We start from the raw sequence: 22,803 nt of genomic DNA, 5'->3' as shown, positions 1-22,803 counted from the left end.
AAGGAAGAAAGGGAGGTAGGAATGAAGTAACTCGTGTTAAGAACACATTTTGCCATGGAGGTTAGACTGAGGCGCTCACCTGTTCGTCCTTGGGGTGTGTGTGTGTGTGTGTGTGTGTTGAGGGGGGTGAGGGACATGGCCCCTGTGCTCCGTAGAGGTTAACCAAGAGGGCAGCGGGGTCTCTCCAACCCAGACACCGAGAACCTCGTGTACCTAAGAAAGGATGGCCCAGGCAGAGGACCCCACCCCGAGACCGGAAAGGCGGCACGGGGACCATGAGAAGGATCCCACGTTCCTAAGACCCAAGACCGCTAGAGGTCAGCGGCTACCTGGTCAGCAGGTGCTTAAATACGCATCCCCCGAATTTCTGAGAAATGGGGGTGTGAACTAATAAAGAGGTTGTCGTAAGAATCCGTGGTAAAACCTTGTGCATTTTAGCTAATGGCTGACAACAGGGCCAAGCAGTGAGGGGGCTGGACCACGGGGTAGGGTTGCCTGTTGTGAGCCGGCAGGTGGGTGAGTCCGTCCCTGGGGTGGGGGTGGTGGCCTTCACGGAGGCTCTGCCTTTGAGTAACCCGGTCTGGTGAGTGCTGAGGAGGCTGGCCAGGAGTGGCGCCAGATACTCCCACACTCGACCTTGGGAGGGAACCTCGGGGGGAGCCTGGGGATGTCTTCTTGGGTGTTCTCTTGACGGCTTCCCGTCCAACCCCCACCCTCGAATGTCTGGAGGACAGAGTTCATCCGGCGATGCGGTCAGACAGGGCAGACACCTGCGGTAGGAGAGCATGCGTGCATCGGGGAACGACCGTCCCCCGGAGTAGGCAGGCGGCTTTGCTCAGGCACGGAATTGCAACCTGGGAAGCCCTCTTGGTTCCTCAAGAGTAAAGACCCTATATATTTTTTAAAAAATATTTTACATATTTATTTGAGAGCACAAGCAGGGGGAGAAGCAGAGGGAGCAGCAGGCTCCCCAGCGAACAGGGAGCCCAATGTGGGCCTCCAACCCAATCGTGACCAGCAACAGGTAACGACTGAGCCACCCAGGCGGCCCGAGTAAAAACCCTTCAAAGACATATACCTGTGTGTGCACGCACACCCTCTCCGTTCTTTCCCAGACTCCCCTAAAGACAGCTTGAGCAGCGTTCCTAATACATGAAAGGTCAGGTCTTTAGAGTATAGAAATCCCATCTTCTCTTCTCATTTTTCCAAGGTTTGGCTACGAAAAGTTCCTGCGGCAGAAACGGGTCAGGATAAGGAACCCACAGAACCTTTGTGGGACTCTCCAGTGAGATCTGGCGGCTGCTCTCCACCCCGGGTCTCCCTCCGGTGGATCCGGGGTTTCAGGACACAGCTGTGGGTGTGCAAAACTCAGGGTCAGCCCCTCTGGGGGTTGTGGGGCCGGGTCCCTCTGTGCAGCCGGGACCCACGGGGGCTTGGGTGTTCCAAGTCACGGCAGCAGGCACCAGCAGTGGTGAGACGCACGGTGGGTTCTAACAAAACCCATGTCCTTGAGACAGCTCACGGGCCAGCCCAGGGGCCGGACAACAGGTGTACGGGGAACACCCACTTCCGAGGCCACAGCTTTCCACCTATACAAAAGGTCCTGCAGGAAACGCCCTGTTCTCCCAGGTGGGGAAGGACATGACCGGAGTGGCCCAAGGTGACCGTGTCAGTGTCACCCAGCTTTCCCCAGCTGGGGCCAGTTCACGGCGGATGTGAGCCCTGGCCAGTGGGTGTGGGGACTGGATGGGGTGGAGGACGGGCCCCAGGGAGGGAGGAGCATCTTCCCTGGCGCCTGCCCGGGGGCCGGGAACAGAGGACAGAGGAGCCTTGAGTCCTTGACCTTTGTTCTCAGCACAGGGCAGTCGTGGGCGCCCCGGAGGACAGCACGGCCCCTTAGATCAGCATCTCATTCCCTTCTCCCACTCCAGCCTCCTACGGAGACACACCTTGTGATTCAAAAAAAAAAAGAAAGAAAGAAAAAAATTCGGACTTCAACCAAAAGTATGCATTTATGTCTGCGTAGAACAGATACAGATAATACACAATATATAGAATTTGCATTATAAGTATATACCTCTAGAACTGCACATACTGCATTGTTTTACAAAATAGCTTCATACACAGGAAGCGTTAATCTGCATAGATTTGTCTATGTTTAAGAAACGTACCGTGTTTTATTTTCACTCTTATTGGTTTTCAATATTAATTTTTTTCAAAAGACTTGATTCGCTTAGTTGACACAGAGAGAGGCGGAAAGCGCCTGTACAGGACTGCCCGACGCGGGACCCGATCCCAGGACCCCAGGATCATGACCGGAGCTGGAGGCAGACGCTTCACCTGTTATTATTACTTTTTAAAAAGATTTATTTGGGAGAGACAGAGAAAGAGAGAGCAGGTGCATGTGGTAGGGGCGAGGCAGGAGGAGGACAGGATCTCAGCAGCCTCCTCTTTGAGGACAGAGCCAGACCCGAGGCTCGATCCCACCACCGTGAGATCGCGAGCTGAGTCGAAGCCAAGAGCGGAGGGCTCGGCCGACCGAGCCTGCCAGGCGCCCCGGAAGGTGGCTGTGAGCCGCGAGCACGGGCAGAGAACGCCGCCAGGCTGGCCTCGCCCAACGTGGCCCCTGTGGGACCGGCCGGGCCGTTTCTCGAATCATCCCGTGACGTCAAGGACAGACGGCTCGTGGGTCATAGGCATTTGCTGCTGCCCCCCCACGAGAGAACAGGGACACACCTGCCCTCTTTCAGACAACGAGGTAACTCAGGGACCATACACGAGAGACGTGAGCGAGAAACCGGTCGGCCGGGGACGCGCGTTGGACGCCGCGGGAGCTAACCAGCTTCTTAAAGACATGAGCTGTCCAAGGTCGCGGGGGGAGGCCGCGGCCCTGCTCCCAGCATCCGGGCGGAAAGGGTAGGAGACAGGGCGCCCCAGGAACCCGGCACACGGCAGGTGTCCTGCGGGGCCGAGCGGCCGGGAGTCACACGGACACACATGTCTAGAACAGGTGTGAAGGAGGCGGCGGCCGCAGGTTGACTCCTGCTGGAGAGCCAGCCATGTAGGTAGGTCCTGGGGTGGACAGGTCCTGGGGTGCGCACCTGGCTGGTGTTGCCCACCTCCGGGCACAGCCTGCCCCATCTCGGGACCCACAAACGAGCTTGGAGCAGGTGCATTTTGCTGCTTTATTCTGTGTGGTTCCACGGTTGGTGAGATGCTGTCAGTCCTGGTGGTACCTGGTGGCCGACCCTGGGGACGGGGCCGCCCGTCGGCCTCCTGGGAGAGCAGCGTCTCATGCCGGGGGCCTCAGGGCGGCGAGGCTCTGGTGCCCAGCATCACGTCCAGCCTGTCCCCCGCGTGTGCGAGCCGCACGTCCCGGAAGCTGTGGCGCTCCAGCAGCGCCCGGTACTCGGGAAGGCCGCGCTCTCTCCCCTGGGTCCGCACCAGCAGGTTCAAGGACGCCGGCAGGCTGCCCCGTGCCGCTGGCTTGTCCTCCAGGACCTTCTCAGCCACCAAGATGCCGCCGCCTGTGAAGAACACAGTTAGCTAGAGTCACAGACAAGATTTCGGCGGAGAGCCCTGCGGGGGTGGGGGACAGACAGAGACATGGAGAGAGAACACGGAGACAGCGAGGGGTCTCACGGGCCAGCCTGGACGGGGGCTCAGTCACACAGACGCAGCCCAGGGCTCCCCTGAGGGTTCCCCGTGTGGGGACACAAGCCAGAAACGCTGGGTGCAGGGTCCGGAGGTCCCAGCAGGGAGCACGCATTCACCCTGGAAACCCCATGAGCACACCTGGGTCGGCACCTGCTTCGGGACACGGCCAGGACCAGGCACGCCAGACCCAGGAACCCTTGCGTGACGGGTGCACAAAGCGTGAGAGCTTCAAGAACAAAGTGTGTGCGTGTGTGTGTGTGCATGTGTGTGTACGCGCCCCGTACGCGTCTGTCCGCGTCTCTCCATGCAAAGCCCTTCACAAAGGACGGAGAAACCAAGCGGCGGGAACTCAGCTCCCTCGGGACGCTAAGGAGCCCGGCAGGACGTAGTTCACGTCTGCGTTCTGGGGTGGTTGTCCTACCCCTGAGATCCACAGGCAAGGGGCCGATCCGCAGGCAAGGGCCCAGCGGTGGCCGTTGCTGGGACAATTCTGGGGCGTCTTCTCTTGCTGGTTCCAGGCATGCAAGGGAACGCGGGGTAACCGAACCGGGATCGGAGCATTTCTCTAGCGTATCATCCATCTTGGCGTTTTTCAAAGAAATGCACACGGGGGGCTAACACCACAGGCTCCAGAAGACTCAGGTTAAACCGGGCACTTTCGGCTCAGTCCTGTGGACCCCCAGGACCCTCCACTCTGCCCTGGGTGCAGCTCACCACCCAACTCCCAGCTCTGGGGGCGGACGGGAAGCCCCGGTTCCTAGCGGCTGCCACGGCCTGTGTTGTCAGGTCGTCTGTCTCGAGGCCAAGTTCAAGCTAACAACTCGGCACGCACGGGCAGGATGGCAGCCTTCCAGCGGGTGGGGGCACTTTCACGATCGCTTCACTCGCAGCTTTGTGGACATCCGCTCTGGGCTGGGCTCCGTTCCAGGGCTTAGGAACGCTGCAGGGAAGAAACAGGCAGAAACCCGTCTTCCCAAGGCCACGTTCTCCGCGCGGAGCGGCCCGTGTGCCCACGTGACACCGGGATGGCCGCGTGAACGCCTGCCTCTCCCGGACAGCGTGCGTGTCCTGGGGCTGTGGCAACAAGTGACCACAGACTGGTTATTTATTCTCTTCCAGCTCTGGAGGCCAGAGTCTCAGACCCAGGCGGGGCAGGGCCGCGGAGACCCAGGCGGGGCAGGGCCTGCTTCCCGCCCAGAGGCGCCCGGGGAGGGCCCTTCCTGCCTCTTCCAGCTTCTGGGGCTCCAGGTGTCCCTGGGCTGGTGGTCACATCCCGCCCGTCTCTGCCTCCATCTTCAGGTGGCTTCTCCTCTGCGTCTGTGTCTCCTCTTCTGTGTCTTACAAGGACCCCGTCCTTGCATTCAGGACCTCCCTGATCCAGGATGAGCTCATCTCACAGCCTTCCCCTCACCACCTCTGCAAAGACCCTATTTCCCAACAAGGTCCGGTTCACACGTTCCCAGTGGACATGACTTCGGAGCGGCGGTGGGGGTTGGGAGGGGCGGGCAAGTTGCACAAGCCATCCAGTCGCACAGACCAACAAGGATGCCCGAACGCCACCGCCTTTCTTGGCACGGAGCTTGGCTCATTGAAAAGCAGTTGCTCAATTTTCTCTGCGGCGCTTATTAACATGTCCCCAAACGCTCACGTCCCCAGATGCCCCAGGAGATGGGTCAACGTGTGGCGATACTGTTTCCAAACGCTCCGACGTGTGACGTCCCGCACCTGTGTCCGAGTCTCTGCTAGTCCAGCTCACGGGACTCTCCACGCACCGTCCGCACCTGAACCATCACCTGAGGACCCTCAGTGCTGTCCCGTGGTGGGAGCACCGTCGGGTCTGGTTCCTGGGCAGCGTCTGTGTGTACTTCACTCCAGAACGTCTCCAGGAGCCTCCTCGGAATGGCGGCGGCGGCGGGGGGCAGTGCTCAGCGCTTTGAGTCCACAAACGCCTGTGGGGCTTTCTGTCTACAGCTGTGAACTGGTAATTCGCTGTCTGTTGCATTTTTTTTAAAACATTTTATTATTTATTTGACAGAGAGAGAGAGATCACAAGTAGGCAGAGAGGCAGGCAGAGAGAGAGACAGAAGCAGGCTCCCTGCTGAGCAGAGAGCCCGATGCGGGGCTCGATCCCAGGACCCTGAGATCGTGACCTGAGCTGATCGTCTCACTTTGCTGGCACGGCTGTCGGTCCGCTCCGTCTCTGCCTTTTCCCCCGTTTTACTGGTTAGAACTTTCCTGCTGTTTGCTCCTGCGGCCACGCTCTGTGCACGGAGCGGGGGACGGACTCTGCCCTCTGCCTTCTGCGAGCCTGTTTGTCCCACGGTCCCCAAGCATATCTTTCCGTTCTGGATGCCTGTTTGCCTGCGCAGAGCGGGGGGCACCGCGTGGAGCTAGGAGACTCTCCACGTTTCTCCCAGACTCTGCTCTGGAGGGTGGGCGTGGGCGGTACCCCGAGCGGCCAGCACGTGGAGGAGAAGGTGGACGGGAGGCATCGAAAATGCTAGCTGAACCTCATGCCGAATAAAATGTCCCTGTGTGCCCTCCATGGGGCCCTGTGTCTGAGCTGGGGGCCACAGATAACACGGCCCTGCCAGGGGGCTGCCGGGGGTTGATGTTTAATGGTACGGGTCATCTCAGCCGGACCGCGGTGCCCAGATTCGTGGCCGAGGATCTCTCCGGGGGTTTCTAGGATGGTTCCTTGAGGATGAGATTCACGGTTCAGTCGGCAGAAGCAGGTGGTGCGCCCCGGTGTGGGTGGGCCTCGTCTCATCAGTTGAAGGTCTTGAGAGCAAAGAGACTGGCCTCCTGCAGGAAGAGGGAATTCTGCCTCCGGCTTGTGTGCAGACTTGAGCCTCAGCAGGAGCCTGTCCCCGGGTCACCGGCTGCCCGGTCCACCAGCAGACGTTCGACATCCCAGGCTACACAATCACATGAACTGATTCCTTGGAACAGACCGGTCTCTCTCTCTTTCTCTAACACTGTCCACACACACCCTGTTGCCCTTCTCTGTGTGTGAAAAAGGAGCTCAAACGCGCGGGGCGTTTCCCGGCCGCCGTGGAGCGGAAGGACCCGCGAATTGCTATATTGTGTTTCTTCCCTAAGTGGACCAGGCACAGGACATGGGAGTGAGGGCTCTGCTTTGCGGGACTGGGGACCTTGAGAGTCTGGGAAGGGATCCCAGGAACTGGGCGTGCCCCTCTTTGTGGCCTGATGGGCCATGATGGCCCTGAGTGGTTGGACATGGTGGCGGGGACAAGGGTCGCCCAGGACAGCAATCGGAGAAGCATCCTGGAGACTTTGGGGCCTGAGAGCAAAGATGCCGTCACTGGCTTTATCGGGACCGGATGAGGGGCTCCAGGGAGACGTCCCCAAACCTTCCTCCACCCCCTTGTGGCTCGAGCACATTGTCAGCGGGACGCGGTAAACAGCACCCGGGGCACGGCTCTCTGTACACATCTTTGTTTCTTTGTAAGTGCAAACGGCGTTTACGTTTGCAAGAAGGACCCGGTCGCGGCCCGGACTCACCCGGCTTGCAGCGGTTCGAGACGCGGCTCAGCAACTCGCAGACTTTGTCGTCCGGCCACTCGTGCAGGATTCTGGAAAGGATGTACAGGTCTGCCTCCGGGAGGTCGTCCTTGAAAAAGTCACCTGGTGTGACAACACGATGTCAGGAGTCCGTCAGGGACGCCGGACCGGGTCCTGCCCCTGCTGGACACCGGGGGTGTGCCGCTCCCCAGAGCTGCTGGAGCAGAAGGCAGAGACTGCCTGTGGGGGGAGAACGGTGTCCTGCACCCCACAACCTGCAGCGGGGAACCCCGGGCCCGCCACCTCGTCTGCCCTGGGGCTGGGTGTTCCCAAGATTCGGGGCGGGAGCGGTTTCACGTCCAGCTGCCCCCACACTGACGGCTGCCCCTCCTGGAAGTTCTCCCTCACGTCGAACTCAAGGCCTTCCTGCTCTAGCTTTTGTGGAACTTGCTTTTGGCGTTTGGGTGGGCTGTAGACACCTGGAGGTGCTCACGTCGGCCATTCCACGTCCCACCTGCCCTCCCACCGTGACGGCTTCCAATCCCACTGCCACTCGCACTCCTATTCGCAGGATTGGGAGATGCGTACGGGTGTGCACATACACACAGAGACCCACATGCACGCACACAGACAATACGCAGATCTGCGCAGAGACATATACGTATCTGCACGGACACGCAGACAACACACGCATACATGCACAGGCATACACATATACATAGACACGAATACACAGACCACACGCCCATGCGTGCATGTGCAGAGAACAAAGGCACCATGCACACACAGCACACAGGCAAAACCACACAAGCATGCACACGCACAAACTACACTCGTGCGTATATACCCACATGCAGAAATAAGTACACACGCAGCACTTGTTTCTTGTTTCATATGCACGCACATACAACACACATGCGAGTCTGTGCACACCCAGGCACACAAACACAGAGACATATACACAGGCGCACATTTGCAGGCATCCAGACAATAGGCATGTACATGGAGACACACAAATGCACCCACAGATGATGCACACATGCACACACATGCAGAGACAACACACACCTGCAGACACAACACACACCTGCAGACACAACACACACATGCAGAGACAACACACACCTGCAGACACAACACACACCTGCAGACACAACACACACATCTGTGCACACAGAGACACAGGCAGCACACACAGATACGCACATATGCAAACACACACATACACACACAGACACAGTCACACACACAGACGCGCACCTGCCTCTGTACAAACAAACAAGGCCGGCCGAACACTGGCTCACGGCAAAGACCGAGACGCGTCTACCTGGCATGAAGCTGATCCGGTCCGTCCGCCGTCCTTCGGGCTGAAAACACGGGACGTGCTCGATGACCTCCGGGAGGTCAAACACAGTCACCTTCAGACGCGGGTACTCCTGGGTCAGCGCTCGGGCCAGGGCACCTGTGCAGCCTGCGGGAAATGCCAACACACACTTCGTGACCCGACCCGCCGGCGCTGATGAAACCCTCGCCCGTCTCCCAAATTCAACCATGGTAAAACCAAAACGATGCCTGAGCACAGAGACTGAGGTCAACACCGGGAAAGAAAGCCAGCCGTGGCATAGATCTGTGTGGTCTCATGCAGGCCTCGCGGCCTCTGGAGGACAGGACCTCACTTGCCGGTGCCAGAGCCATATGAGCAGGGGTGGGCACAGAGTCACGGAGGGCGAACAGAGCCCAGCTGTGTGGTGGGGAAGGGGAGGCTGCACCTTATCTCCTTTCTGGTGCAAGATGGTTGGTGTGATGGCTGGTGCACCAGCAGCCACTCTGGGCCACCAGCAAGAAAGGTATGCGGCTGACAGGGAAATAAAACCTGGTCCTCTGGGACCCCAATCCCATTGGACCTCTTAGGCAGGCAACTGCTTGCCCCGCGTGCTGTCCCTGGGCTAGGGAGTGGGTTGGGATGGGCAGGAAAGTGTATGAGGCACAATTAGAGCTGATGGGATGGGGGCGGATGGGGTCGCGATCCTCTTCCCACCACTCAGCATCCACCAGAAAGGGCCCTATAACCTCTGTGGGGGTCCTTGCCCGTTGCTAGAACCTCCTAGCACTTGGGGATTTCTGCCCAAGCCCCGGCTCCCGCCATGGCCAAATTCAGGCCTCAGATGCTTCCTCAAGAGGGAGATGCATCCTGGACATCTTAAGAGCACATGAGGTGAGCATGACTTCACATAAGAAATGCACAGAGCCCTTTGCTCCCGATTCCTGGCGGGAGCAGGCGGGGAGCGCTACGCACCTCCTAGGTCACAGGCGGAGGTGAACCGGGACAGGTCGAAGGCGGTGGCCACCTGGCGTGCCGTCAGCATGGCGAAGCCGTGCATCGCCCTCATGAACTGCAGCGTCTTGTGCTTGCTCTGAAAGAGAATGGGGCGTGAGGAGAGCCCCCACCGAGGCCCGGGGAGCTCCTGCACTCTGGCTGGGGGCCACCGGGCGTTTCTGCAGGTGGGAACTCAGCGGGGCTCACGGGGAGGGGAGCGTTAGGGCACAGCTGCACCGGGGAAGGGGTCTGCTGGGGAAGCGGGTCGGGAAGGGGGACCGGTGGGGCAGAGCTGGGTCGGGAGGGGGTTGGGGAGACACAGTGAGGCCTGGGTCGGGAGGAGGTGGGTGGTGCAGAGCCGGCAGGGGAAGGGCAGAGCAGGGTTAGGGGCAGGTTGGGGTAGGGTCGGGCAGGAAGCAGACTTGGGGGTCCGAGGGGGCAGGACCTTGTCCAGCCCAGTGCTGCGGGTGTGGGTTGGGGGTCCAGAGGCACTGGAATCCTCCCTTTCCCATCCTAACAGATGCCCACGTCTAAGAATCTGAAGTCAGTTGTCGAGGATGGTCACCCTGGAGGCTCCAGACCCCCCACTAAGGGTCTCTGTGGACAAGGAGGAGGGGTACAGGGTGGGGTCCCCCAGGGGCCCCTACAGCTGGCTCCGTGCTGCTGACTATCTCAGCAAAAGTCAGACCACAGCCCCTCGCCCACCTCCCCTGTGGGGTCCCCGTGTGGTCGGGACCTCTGCAGGGCAGCCGGGAGGATGGGGTCCCCCGTTGGGCAGGGGGCCTCCTGGGGCCCCCAGCGCTGCAGGGTACACCATGGTGAGGAGATGCTGGACGTGTCCCTGAATCCCACAGGGACAGACGGGGCCGCAGGCAGCCCACCTGAGCCAGCCCACCTCACAGGGGTCCCTCCCTTCCTCCTGGCCCTACACCGCCCACTCTGTTCCCAGGGAGCCCCGTCTGTGGCTTCTCTTCTCTGTCTCCACCTAACTGGGGGTCTCTCTGCTGCGTCCGACTCCCCTCCACTTCCCATGTCAAAACCTAAGCCCCACGGGGATGGCGGTCAGAGGTGGGCATCTAGCAGGGGACGGGGTCATGAGGGTGCAGAGACACCTGCCCCCGTCACCCGGTGAGGACCACAGAGAAGACAGTCGAGTTCGAGCCAAGAGACCCTGAGTCTGCAGGCATCTTGACCTTGGACGCTACCTCCAGAACCCTCAGAAGGAAATGTCTGTTGTCCGTAAGCCCCCTGGCCTGCACCCTCCCGAGACCGTCTGTCTCTGTCCCTGTTGCCCAGGCTGGGTACAAGCCCCGTGCTCTCACGGTCAGTTCTGGATCCCGCGGACAGCCTGGGTCAGTGCCACAGGTGTTTGCCCTCGGCCAATGCTGCACCCCCAACCCCCAAAGCATTCTGGAAGGGGAAGGGGAACCAGGGAGAGACACGGTAGGAAGGGCTCTGCGGACCGTGAGCTCCAAGGACAGGGTCCCTCCGATTTAACCACAAGAAGGAAACACGGTGCGTTAATTCCGTGCAGGCCCAAGTCCGGTCCTACAAGCACTGTCTCTTCTCGGGCACCACCTGGCCCTGGTGGTCACGGGACCACCTGGCCCCCATCTCCCTGCCCTGCCCCCGCCCACGGGCCTCCCTGCACGGCTCCTGAGGTCACAGGAGCCAACTCTTGTGGTTTTCTAACAGGTCCCTGTTAACCCACTGGCAGGGCAAGGGTTCTGCACCCGTCGGTCCTTTTGGAAGATACGCCCACGACGTGACAACAAACGTTCCGAGTCTCGGTACCTGAACGGGCTCTTCCGCCTTCCTCCCAAATGCTGCGCTGGCTCCCTCCCGCACGGCGAGCTCCAGGTCCGTGAAGAGGCTCCAAAAGTGGTCGTTGCTGTGCATGGCCAAGCCGTGCAGGGAATACTCGCCGTCCGACGCCAGGTGCACATCTGCCAGCTCCGTGTTGCGGTAACCTAACGTGACAAGGCATCGTGGGGGCTCCTAGCAGGGACGCCGCAGCAGAGCCCACAGCGTGGGTCTTGACATGGGGGCACAAACCTCACCTGCCTGACTGGGGCACAGGGCATCCGCTCAGGGGCGGCTCCATGAAGAGACAGCCCAGACCCAGCATGCAGGTGGACTCCTGTATTAACCAAGCAGGTGGGCATTCCCAGGGGTGATGCCCCCAAACCCCCTAGGACAGTCACTTGGCTGGGTCATGGTGCCTGGTTCTTAGGTACAATGCCAGGAGGGATGTTGCTGTGGAGTGTTTTGACATCTATAACTACAGGTGACCTTGGGCAATGTGGGTGGGTCACATCTAATCAGGCGAAGGTGCCAAGAGCAGGGATGACATTTTGCTGAGCTAGAAGACATTGTGTCTCGAGACTTCAGGGTCAGTGTGTACTGATTTTCAACCACCCCACTAGCATAGCGGATGAGCCATTTCCTTGCTATACACCTGCAGGTCTGCAGACCACGGGTTCTGTTTCTCTGGAGAGCCTGGACTGGTGGTGAGTCTCTTCCTGTCTCCACCCTCTTCGTGCCCAGCTGGGCTGTCTGTAAGACCTGGCCCGTGGGAGCCCCTCTGGGACACCTGCATCTGGAGAATGGAGACTGGGGGTACAGGTGATGGTGGGGAAGACCCTATCGCTCCATGGAAGGTTGCACAGGCTGAGAAATGAAGAATTATGAGAAATAAAGAACAGCACCGAATCCCTTTTAACACCTCAGTGTCATTCTTCTGAGGCCTTTGGCCACTGGTTTTGTTTCTCTGGTGAATGCTGATATAGGTCGTTTGAGAGCAGAGCCCATAGAGAAGTCACTCTCCTAATACACCCCCCCCCTCAACACACACCTATGTCTCCTTTCTTCCATCCTCTGCTTCTCCCCTTGGGGAAAAGCTACGTTCTGATGGTCTCATCCTCCCCGCCTTGGCTCAGAAACCACCTTCACTTGGTGACTTACTTCCACCTACAAGGATTCTCAGCAAGACACCTCAGATGTCCTCTTACCTCTGTCTGTCTTCTCCAGCAATCCCAGGGCCACACAGACATCCAGGAGCCGTTCAGTTCCGCACACAGAGGCATCGATTTTGCCTGCGATATCCACGGCCTTCAGTGGGCCGTCAACTTTTAGTACATCAAACACATTCAACTTGCAAGCCATGAACAGGGCCTATCCATTAGAAACAACTACAGTTAGACTTACTCTGTGACTTATCAAGGACTTTTGACTCCTGTGGACCCAAAACATGGAGGTCAATGCTGTGAAACATATTTAACTTGTCAACGGAAACTCCTCCAGAGACAGTAGATTTAGGCACCAGCTGATACCAAGTTTGCACAAGGCAAAAGCACATCAGTGAATACCAAGCAGAAAAACGGTGCCATAGGGAAAACAAAACAAAACAAAACAAAACAAAACAAAACAGTGTGCTGCGGCTTTAGGCTGAATGGTGTTTCCACCCAAGATCTGTAGGCTGAAGCCCTAACTCCCAGGACCTCAGGACATGACTGTATTTGGAGGCAAAGGGCTGTCCTCAAGTGCAGAGTCTCTACAAAGCTCAGAACAGATGCCCTCCGGTGACAGCGATAACCTTCGCTCACACTGCCCTCACCTCGTGATGCCAAAACCATCTGTGACAACTGATGCACGTTCTCAAGGGCCCGATGCAGAGCTGCTTCTAGAACGAACCGTGACGGCCCTGGTGAGGAGACACGCTCCCAGGTTCCTTCCTGCCCCTCAGCTTGGTCAGCTCACCTGACCACTGGGAGACCTTTGTTCAACACAGCGATGTAGTAAGCGGGCAGACAGACACACAGGTAGCTAGGCGGACAGATAATAGATCAGATAGGCAGACGAGAGATAGGCAGATAATTGATCTTTGATCACAGGTACATAGGTAGATAGATCCTAGCTGATAGTTTGAGGACAGGTAGATAAGCAGGTAGATCGACAGGAAGAGAGGGACGGCGTATACGTCCATCAGGTGATGGTCCATTGCACTATCTTTTAACTATCACTTTGCAGAGAAATTTGACATTTTGAGGCATAACACAGAACAACCACTTCTCCTAATCAGGAGAGCTTCTGCCCCAGACGAGGCCAGGGAAGCGGCCAGGGCTGCAGTGTGGGAAGGGGCAATCTCCAGTTCCCGCACCCAGCACCCCAGAGCCACTGACGTGGTCCCTGCGGAGCCCAGGCACGGGGAGGGCCGCATTCCAGCTCTCTCTCAAGCCCAGAGCTGCTCAGACGGCTGGAAGGCCGGCCGAGTGGGACAGCAGAAGGTTGGAGAGACGTAACGGCCGTGTGGCGGCATGGATGGCCGCACCAGCCCTGTCCCTGACGGAGGTGGCAGAAGACAAGCAGGTGGGCTTCTGCCTCAGAGGCTGTCCAGTGTGGCGTGGGTACCCGGGTGTTTCTGGGAAGTGTCTATGACCTCGCAGGAAGGCCTGGGGAGGCCACAGCCACAGGCACCAGCTGGCTCCAGAGAGCACCCAGTGGCCTGCAGGTTCCCTCACCGCCTGCGACACCCTCTGGCTGGAACAGGTGTCTGGGATCCCAAAGCCACAGTACGAGGAGGTCACAGATCCCTCCAGGCAGCTAGTGACCTAGTGCTAGAGTCCACCTGGCCAGGGGCATGCTGGGTTCCCCGAGGCTGCTGCACGGTCAGCATTCTGGCCTCGTCATCCTGGGCTGGGGAGAGGCCAGTCAGAAATGCCCTGTGTGCCCTGTGCTGAGGTCATGAGACCGCTGCTCACCTTCAAGTAATCACAGACAGCTCGCCCCAGCTGGGCACCGGACTCGGCCACCACAGCCCTGAGCACGAGTCTCACACGCCACAGTCTGAGCCCCAGCAAATCAGGTCACAGCCTCTGTGACCCCCAAAGTCACTCTCTCTCTGCCAAGCCATTTCATGAAGGCAGGAAATCAGCTGGGGACACCTGTATGGGCTGAACACTGGGCCCCAAAAGATAGGCCAAAGTCTTGGCCCCTAGAACCTGCAAAGGGAGATCTTATTTGGAAATAGGGTCTTTGCAGATGGGATGAAGGGAAGGCTTCGGAATGAGCTCATCCTGGATCGGGGTGGTCCCGAATCCAAGGACGGGTGTCCTTATAAGAGACAGAAGATGAGACACAGATAAGCCATGTGAAGACAGAGGCAGAGATGAGAGGGACACGGCCACCAGCCCGGGGACACCTGGAGCCTCAGAAGCTAGAAGAGGCAGGAAGGACCCTCTCCAAGAGGTTCAGGAAGATGGACAGCCCTGCCCCGCCTGGATCTCAGTGGTCCTGCCCCACCTGGATCTTAGATCCTGTCTCCAGAGTTGAGAAAGGATGAAACTGTGGGGTTTCCAGCCCGCAGTCTGCGGTCATCTGTTACGGCTGCCCCGGGACACTCAGACAGGTACCTTTGATGCTTTAAAGCCGTCTATGAGTTCCAGAAGGCCCGCTGGGAAGGGGGGCGGGCTCTCCCCTGTCCCGTGAGAGTCTGTTCCCTGCGGGCCAGCAGGAGCCTGTGTCCGGTCCCCGTCCGCCTCTGTCCTTCCGTGGCCGCCACCGTCATCGCCCTGAGCGGGGTCGGACCCGCTCCCTTCCACGTCGCTCAGGTTCTCGAAGGTGTCGACGGGGGGGATGGAGTCGTGCTTGACCCGCCGCAGGTCCTCGCGACGGGGCGGGGAGTACAGCTCCACCAGCTTCTTGCAGAAGTGGTTCAGGGGGAAGCCCACGACGTTGAGGAAGTCTCCGCGCACGTGCTCCACCAGCATGCCGCCCAGCGCCTGGATCCCGTAGCCGCCGGCCTTGTCCCTGCGCGGGGAGGAAGACGGTTACAGGAGAAATCAAAGTCTGAAGGGTCAAAAGACGGGTGCCTGCTGGACGGCTTCACTGCACGTGATCAGACGGGATGGCGGGCAGGAGCCCAGCGATCCCCCCGGGCTGCTTCAGTGACGAGTCTAGTCCCATCCTGGGCGATGACCTGGTGTCCCAGACGGTCCCTCGGGGACACTGCCCCCCCACACCAGGCCTGGGGCAGCAATCTCAGGGGCAGTGCAGTGAGGACGCTCACCGAGGCCATGCTTTTGTGCCCGCCTGCATCTCTGGTCCTGCAGCTTCTGCCGAGACCTCCTTCGGGACAGAAAAGGGCACTTCAAAGGCCCTTTCCTGGACCCTGACTTGAGCACCTAGCACGTTCTACCTGACCCTCTGTCGTCTGCTTCCCTTTGACCCCAGTCCTTAAAATGGCAGGAGTCATTGGTTCGGGGCATCCTCAGCACTTGGGACCGTCCCCTGGCATCTGTACTCAAGCACCTGTCCCCCACCTGGCCCCGTTCCACGTGGGGAACAGAACCGGGAGCAGGTGAGCTCGGCCGTGTACTCACCTGCTCACCGGACCGCAGCCCAAGACCGCGTCTCACACTTGGGGTGATTCGCACTCACTGTCCCAGGCCAGGGCAGCTCAGGTCCTGACACGGGCCCTGCCAGCAGCCCCTGACCCCCGCTGTTCCTCCAGCAAGCCCATCACCCGGGTCCCTGCACTGCCTGCCTGAGGCCGGCCCCCGGTGTAATCAGGACAGTAACACGATGAGCATGAACCAGATGTCTGTGTCCCCTGCACCCCCAAATTCATATACTGAGATCCAACCTCCAAGGGGATGGTGTTGGGAGGTGGGACGTTTGGAGGGGTCCTGTCCTGAGGGTGGCCCACCCACGCGAAGGAATGAGTGTCCTCGTCTGAGGGACTCACATGGGCTCCCCACTGTCGATGTATTCCCACAGGAGCTCCTCCGACAGCTCAGAGAACTTCACCGTGGTCTCCTCGTGGAACTCGGACACCTCCAAGTCGAGCTGCGCGTCTGCAACACAGGGCGGCCGGTCAGGGTGCGCAGCCTCAGGGCCCCACCGCTGGGCTCTGTGCACCTGGGGGACATCGGTCCGGGTTCTCAGTTCTTAATTAGGGGCAGGAGGAGGCTTCAGGCAGGAAAAATTAAATTGCAAACTCAAGCATGCAAAACCATGGAGGAATAAAAAGTTGCAACCTGCAGGGGGTTGGGGTTTGGGGAATAAAAAGTTGCAATCCAAGACCCAGAACAGTGGGGGGGAGGGTGGGCAACGAAGTTTGGGGGATAAAAAAGTTGCAATTTGCAGACCCAGACCTGGGCTTTGGGGAATGAACAATGTTGCAAGCCCAGCACCCAGACAAGCATGGGGTCTTGGGTTTTCCCCGCGGAAACAACCTCGGGGTGGGGGCGGGGGGGCACTGCCTGGGTGGCTCAGTCATTATCAGTCAGCCTTCAGCTCAGCTGATCCCAGGGGATCGAGCCTGGCATTGGGCTCCCTGCTCAGAGGAAATCTGCTTCTCCCTCTCCCACTCCCCCTGCTTCTGTTCCCTCCCTCAATGCATCTCTCTGTCAAATAAATACAATCTTAAAAAAAGAAAAGAAACAGAACTTCGGGGCTGGCCCAGAGACCTAGGCTCTGGGGCTGGAAAGCCCCTGCACGGCCCGCGGGGCACATTATGCAAAGCAGCTTTTGCAGACAATCCTTGAGGTTTCTGTCTTTTTTAAAAAACCTTCTTTGTCTTGCTGTGATTTCCGGCTGGCCGGTGTGAGCCAGCCCTCTCTGTCTTCCGGACGGAAGGTCTGGAGGGAAGCACCTGCGTGGGTCACACTGGGCGGGCGAGCCCAGCTCTGTCAGGTGCTCCGAGGCCTCTGTGCAGCCCCGACTTGCCAAGGCAGGAGGGAGGGCGCAGGTCTGCAGGGTCACCGGCTCCGCCCGCGGTGGCCCCGGGCCTGGGGAGGAGGCCGGCGGTGCTGTACCTGTGGTGCAACAGTGGACAATGGCGACGCCCGTGAAGACGCTGTGCTCTTTCCCGTTCAACCTGCAAGACGCAATCGGCACGACCGTGTCCCCCGGGCCAGAGCCGTGCTCTGCGGCACATTCCCGCCACCCTGCTCTCAGCCGTCCACCTGCTGTCCTGCAGCAGAGTGAAACATGGGTGCATGGAACATGGCACGGCCCCGGGGCTGAGACGCCCTGAGGTAGAGGCTGAGCACGTCCGGCCCGGAGGGAGACTGCCCGTCTGCCTGTTGCCCAAGCAGAGCTCGTGGGGAGAGCCGAGCACAGGGAGGTGCACATGGGGAGACCACCACTCAGAAGTAGGACAGGAGACCAGGAGTAAGAGCTCATGGACACAGGGACAGCCAGGAGGGTGGCCAGGTAGGCTCTGCACAGACCCCTCCCCAGGCACAGACCTCACTGGACCTGAAGTCTGCCCCAGAGGCAGTCCCTGCCCAGGGCCCTAATCTGGGGACCTGACCCCACTGTGGACATTGTCCCCACCCTCGGTACTCTCCCTGCCTGGGACCCTAACCTGAGGACCGGATGCCACCCAGACATTATCCATTCCATCCTAAGCCCCAACCCCGTCCCAGGCCCTGACCTACCCCATGTACGGGCCCTGCCTCAGTCCTGCCCCAGTGCTGTTCCCAGGGGGACGACCGTCTGCGCCCACCTGGAAAGCATCCTGTATGCGTCCTGCTTGTCCACCGGCTTCTCCAGAATCAAACCCCCGATGGTCTGCGAGAGAACCAGGGAGGGATTCACTCTCACTCAGCTGGCTCTCCCTGTCCGCACCTTGACTTCGGTCACCAAGCACACACAAACCAAACTGGAGGCCAGAACGGGGGCCCCGAGGTGGGGGGCACTCACCACAATGGTATCCGCTCCGATGACAACGTCGGGGGCCCGGAGGTCCTTCTGCAAGAAATCCAAACGCAGCTTTAGAAACCACGTCCCCATGCGTCTTCCGCAAATACCCCGGTGGGGTGATGGGTGGGCACGAGGCCACTCTCACTTCAGAAACTAAGATGTGGGTGTCCTCAATGTCCCCAACAAGGACACGAACGTGACTCCAAATCCTCCCCAAGCTATCCTGAATTAAGGACAAAGCCGGTGTTTTCTGGCCCGCTCAACAGAAGTTGAAACTTGGTCAATACACTGCACAATAAAATAAATCCAAGTAGAAAATTCAGGCTTGGAGCTGAACACGGTCATCGGGGATCTGTACGGAACCTTGAACTTAGCTTGTCCGTAAATATTCACTTTTCACACTGTCGAAAATCAATTGATCAACACTTGCTTATTTCTATCAATACTTCTTCTAGCATTCAGTACCGTGCATTTGTTACGCTCTGTTAATTGCAACAGGATATTATCGTAACACTTAGCAATAACAATCTACATTAATTCTGAATCATGAATGATGCTGTTATTGTCACTAACAGCACATCACATAATAACATATAGTAAGAGTTAAGGTACGTCCATTCTATGTCGTAAGTGATACTGTTGTCATCATTGTAACAGTATATTATATAGTAACGGTAATAGTTCAGGTCTGTTAATTTTGCATCATAAATAATGACATAACAGTCACTGGTGCTATATATAGTTTTATACAGTAATATTTTTTATTACTATATAGTAACATAGTTTTATATAGTATATATAGTTTTATGTAGTAATATTGTAGGTCCGTTAATTCTGTACCATGAGTGATGCTCTTATACTCACCGCAACAGTGTATTACATAGTAACGTAGAATAGTTCAGGTCTGTTCATTTATTTTGAGGGATGCTGTTATGTTACCCACAAGATTCCTTGTATAGTAATACACAGTAGTAGATCATCTATATTCATTCCTTATTATAAATGATACGATTATGTTAATTGTAATAGTATTTTACATAGTAGCACATAGAAATAGATGAGCTACATTAATTTTTTTTTAAGATTTTATTTATTTATTTGACAGACAGGGATCACAAGTAGGCAGAGAGGCAGGCAGAGAGAGAGGAGGAAGCAGGCTCCCTGCTGAGCAGAGAGCCAGATGCGGGGCTCGATCCCAGGACCCTGAGATCATGACCTGAGCTGAAGCCAGTGGCTTAACCCACTGAGCCACCCAGGCACCCCAAGCTATGTTAAATTTTTTTTTTATGGTAAATGATACCACTCTGTTAATCCCAATAGCACGTTACAGAGTAACAGATGGATATGAACCATGTTATATCAAAGATACTGTTATATTAATTATAAGAGCAGGTTACACTGTAACACTCATTGGTAGATGAGCTACCATAATTGCATACGATATAGAAAACGGCTTTTATCAACGGCATGTCCACGGAGACCCCGAGACCGCCCTCCCAAGCAAGAGAATTCTGTGAAGACGCAGGAGCAGAGCCCCCTTGCCTGGTGCATCCTTCTGGCGACCTCCAGGGCCTTCTGCTTGGCTGTTTCGATGGCATAGGCATAAGGCGTGGGGAAGGACGCTTTATCAAGCTTCTCTTTGAACCTGGAAGGAACCACCTCGAACCGGAGACCCTGGAAAAGGGGAGATCGGGGTCTTGAGGGTTGGCAGGAAGAACCCAAGGACGCAGAGCAGCAGGGCGCCCGACTTACAGTAAAGGTGGCCTTTGCCACGTGCTGGGAAGATGCCAAACGCTGACCAGGGCCAGCTCCCAGCCGGCTGGGGAGGCGCGGGGGCGGGTGGGGGCCCAGCGCACCTGCCGGGAAGATATCGGTACACAGAAGCCAGCAGGAAAGTTTGGCTAGGGCACTGGGTTGTGAGGCTCTGTGGGGTCAAAGGGCTCCCAGAGTGTCCCCGAGGCCGGCATTTCATCCCCACGGTGTACAAATAGCTAAAGACATCCACCTGCACAAAATGCCACAGAGGACTGACCGCAGTCCCCAAACACGTGTGGGCAGGAATGTGGGCCTTGATCGCAAAGGGTCAAACTCCCCCCACCTCTGGGCAGTGCCCCTCCCCCCAAGAGAGCTCCCCTGAGTGAGGCTCTGACCATCCCTCCCACACCTCTCTGAGGGCCCCCCCTTGGTCCTTGGCCTCCTATACCCCGTTTTCCCTGGATCGCCTTGTGAGCCGTCTTCTGGTCTGTACCCACCCCAACCCCTCCTCCTATCTCCAGTACCCTACCCCCAGACGGGGCGTCCCCACGGAGACCACGTCCGCTCCACTCGGGCTCTGTCCGTCCCTCACTACCACCTCCAGGATGGACACAGGTCAGGCACAGACATGGCCTTGGCCCGGGAAAACCCCTGCACCCCCCGCCCCGGCCAATAGGTCCTCGGCCACTCGGCCTGGCCTGAAGACTCTGTTCCCAGACCATGCAGACTGCTACTACCGTCAGTCCCTGGGACCCTCAATCACTATCCACAGCTCCAACAAAGACCCCCATCTGCAGAGCCCTGTTCCCCCATCACACAGAGTCCCACTTTCCCCAGCCTGAGCCACAGGTCGCTAGAATCCAGTCAATGGGTCCCAGGGTCACTAGGGCTCCTGGCACTAGCCTAGCTGGTCTGGTCAGTAAGCCCCCAGCACCAGGCCCTCCTGGGTGAGCAGGGCCCTTGGCTCCAGGGACCAGTGACCAGACCACCTGCGTGGGTCACCAGGTCTCTGGTCACCATGAACCTGGACACCCGACCACCAGGCACCAGTCCCTTCCTTTCACTAGGTCCCCAAGCCCCTGGGAACAGGCACCACGCTCCCAATCACTAGATCCCCCAGTCGCCAAGACCTCCCCCTTCCATACCTCCCGCCACAGTTACACCCTGACCTCCCCACCTCCCAGGTCTCCAGACCCCTGCCCCAAGCCCCGGGTCCCCAAGTCAATGGGTCTCTGGCTTCCCAACCCCTCTCCCACACCTCCACAGCAGAACCAAAAGCCCCAGTCACCAGAGCTCCAATCACCAGGTGCCCCACTCCCTGAGATCACCAGAGTCCCGGGGCCCAGTTCCTCAGTGATTAGAGCCCCAGATCACCAGATCCCAGCTCCAGACCCCCGGATCCACAGGTCCCCGGATCGCTGGGTCCCCGGATCACCAGATCCCCAGCTCCAGGCCCCCCCAGAACACCAGGTCCCGGGATCACCAGATCCCCAGCTCCAGACCCCCCCAGATAACCGGGTCCCCAGTAAGCAGAGCCCCAGGTCACCGGACCTCCGGGCGCAGGCCCCCCAGGTGCCCAGGTCGGTAGGCGCCTGGCCCCAGGCCCCCCCAACCTCCTCCGCACGGCTCCAATCCCCCGGGTCCGCAGCCCCGGAGGCAGCAGACTCCCGGCCCCCCGGCCCCGGCCCCGCCGCAGACCCCCCGCCCCAGGCCCGGCGCAGGCCGCTCGCTCACCGCGTGGCTGAGGATCTCCCGGCGGCGCGGGGAGGCGCTGGCCAGCACCACGCGCTTCTGCAGCAGCTTCCCGATGACCGGGCTCAGCACCATGGCGACCCGACCCCCGCGCCGCGCACCCGGCCGGCAGCCGGACCCGCAGCCCGACGCCCGCGCCCGCGCCGCGCGCTCCGGACCCAGTGCGGCCCCGCCCCCAACGAGGCCCCGGCCGGCGCGACGCCCCGCCCATGCCCCGCCCGCGGAGCCCCGCCCCGCGCCGCGCTGGTCTGCAGAGTGAGGCCCCGCCCCCAAAGCGGCCCTGGCCCGCGCGACGCCCCGCCCCGCCCGCCGGAGCCCCGCCCTGCGCCGCACACGTCGGCCGAGTGAGGCCCCGCCCCCAACGCGGCCGCGGCCCGCTCGACGCCCCGCCCAGGCCCCGCCCCGCCCCATCCGCCGGAGCCCCGCCCCTGCCTTCAGAGTCCGGACCCCAGGCTGCGCGTCCCCACCGCCCCGCGCCCCAAAACCAGCTGCGCCGCCGAGGGGCTGGGGGGGAGGTCGTTGCGGACGATCTCCGAGAACCCGATGTCCCGGCACCCCTTGGGGAGCAGTGGGGGGCGAGCGCAGGGATGGGGGCGTCTCCTGGAGGCGGTGGAGGGGGTGCGCAGATGGGGTCCCCGGGGCACGGCGGAGGGGGGAGATGGAGTCCCCGAGGGCACAGTGGGGCGTGGAGGTGAGGGTCCCTGAGAGACAGATGTTCCCCGAGAGGCAGTGGGCAGAGATGGGGGTTCCCGGGGCGGGGGGCGTTGCAGACTGGCCCTCGGTGGACAGCCCCGCCGCATACAGATGGATACACAGGTAAACAGGTAGTGGATAGGGACAGGGAGAGGGAGACTCTGTCCTGCGAACTGTGGGGGGCTTCTCAGCCTCCGCACTACTGACATTTGAGGGGCAGGTCGGGGCGACCTGCGCACACCACGGCGTCCAGCGGCAAGCCCAGTTTGCGCCGCTAGATGGCAGTGGCTTCCTTTCGAGTTGTAACCACCCCACCCCAGGTCTCTCCAGACATTGCCGTGGGGTCCCCTGCGGACAGAATAGCCCTTAGTTGACAACCCTGACCATAGACATGA

The 22,803-nt window shown here is 59.2% G+C and overlaps 2 protein-coding genes across 4 annotated transcripts in view; both read right to left on the bottom strand.

Moving 5' to 3' along the window:
• LOC309856071 (S-geranylgeranyl-glutathione receptor P2RY8-like) overlaps nt 1–22,803 on the bottom strand; it is a 499,501-nt gene that overhangs the window by 429,571 nt on the left and 47,127 nt on the right. The gene's annotated exons all lie outside the window — the stretch shown is intronic.
• Nucleotides 1,994–21,889, bottom strand: LOC309856066 (putative bifunctional dTTP/UTP pyrophosphatase/methyltransferase protein). The gene is made up of 13 exons (XM_082716770.1): nt 21,698–21,889; nt 19,751–19,882; nt 18,209–18,256; nt 18,012–18,076; nt 17,317–17,378; nt 16,245–16,353; nt 14,911–15,307; nt 12,511–12,673; nt 11,294–11,469; nt 9,479–9,596; nt 8,510–8,653; nt 7,183–7,305; nt 1,994–3,527 (listed from the first exon to the last, which is right to left on the bottom strand). The coding sequence occupies exons 1-13, from the start codon at nt 21,788–21,790 to the stop codon at nt 3,307–3,309; spliced, it is 1,851 nt and encodes a 616-aa protein (XP_082572896.1). The 5' UTR covers nt 21,791–21,889; the 3' UTR covers nt 1,994–3,306.

This window comes from Mustela nivalis, assembly GCF_964662115.1.
Source record: "Mustela nivalis genome assembly, chromosome: X".
Lineage (NCBI taxonomy): Eukaryota > Metazoa > Chordata > Mammalia > Carnivora > Mustelidae > Mustela > Mustela nivalis.
The sequence above is the reverse complement of the archived record's forward strand: the minus strand, read 5'-3'. Positions and strand labels throughout refer to the sequence as shown.

Bases quoted from the DNA above. Each gene is read 5' to 3' on its own strand.
- LOC309856066 (XM_082716770.1), bottom strand. From the start codon at position 21,790: ATGGTGCTGAGCCCGGTCATCGGGAAGCTGCTGCAGAAGCGCGTGGTG. The intron at 18,077-18,208 runs GTGAGTGCCCCC...GTTCTCTCGCAG, and splicing joins TCGGAGCGGATACCATTGTG to ACCATCGGGGGTTTGATTCT. The intron at 3,528-7,182 runs GTGAGTCCGGGC...TGTTCTTCACAG, and splicing joins CTCGAACCGCTGCAAGCCGG to GCGGCGGCATCTTGGTGGCT.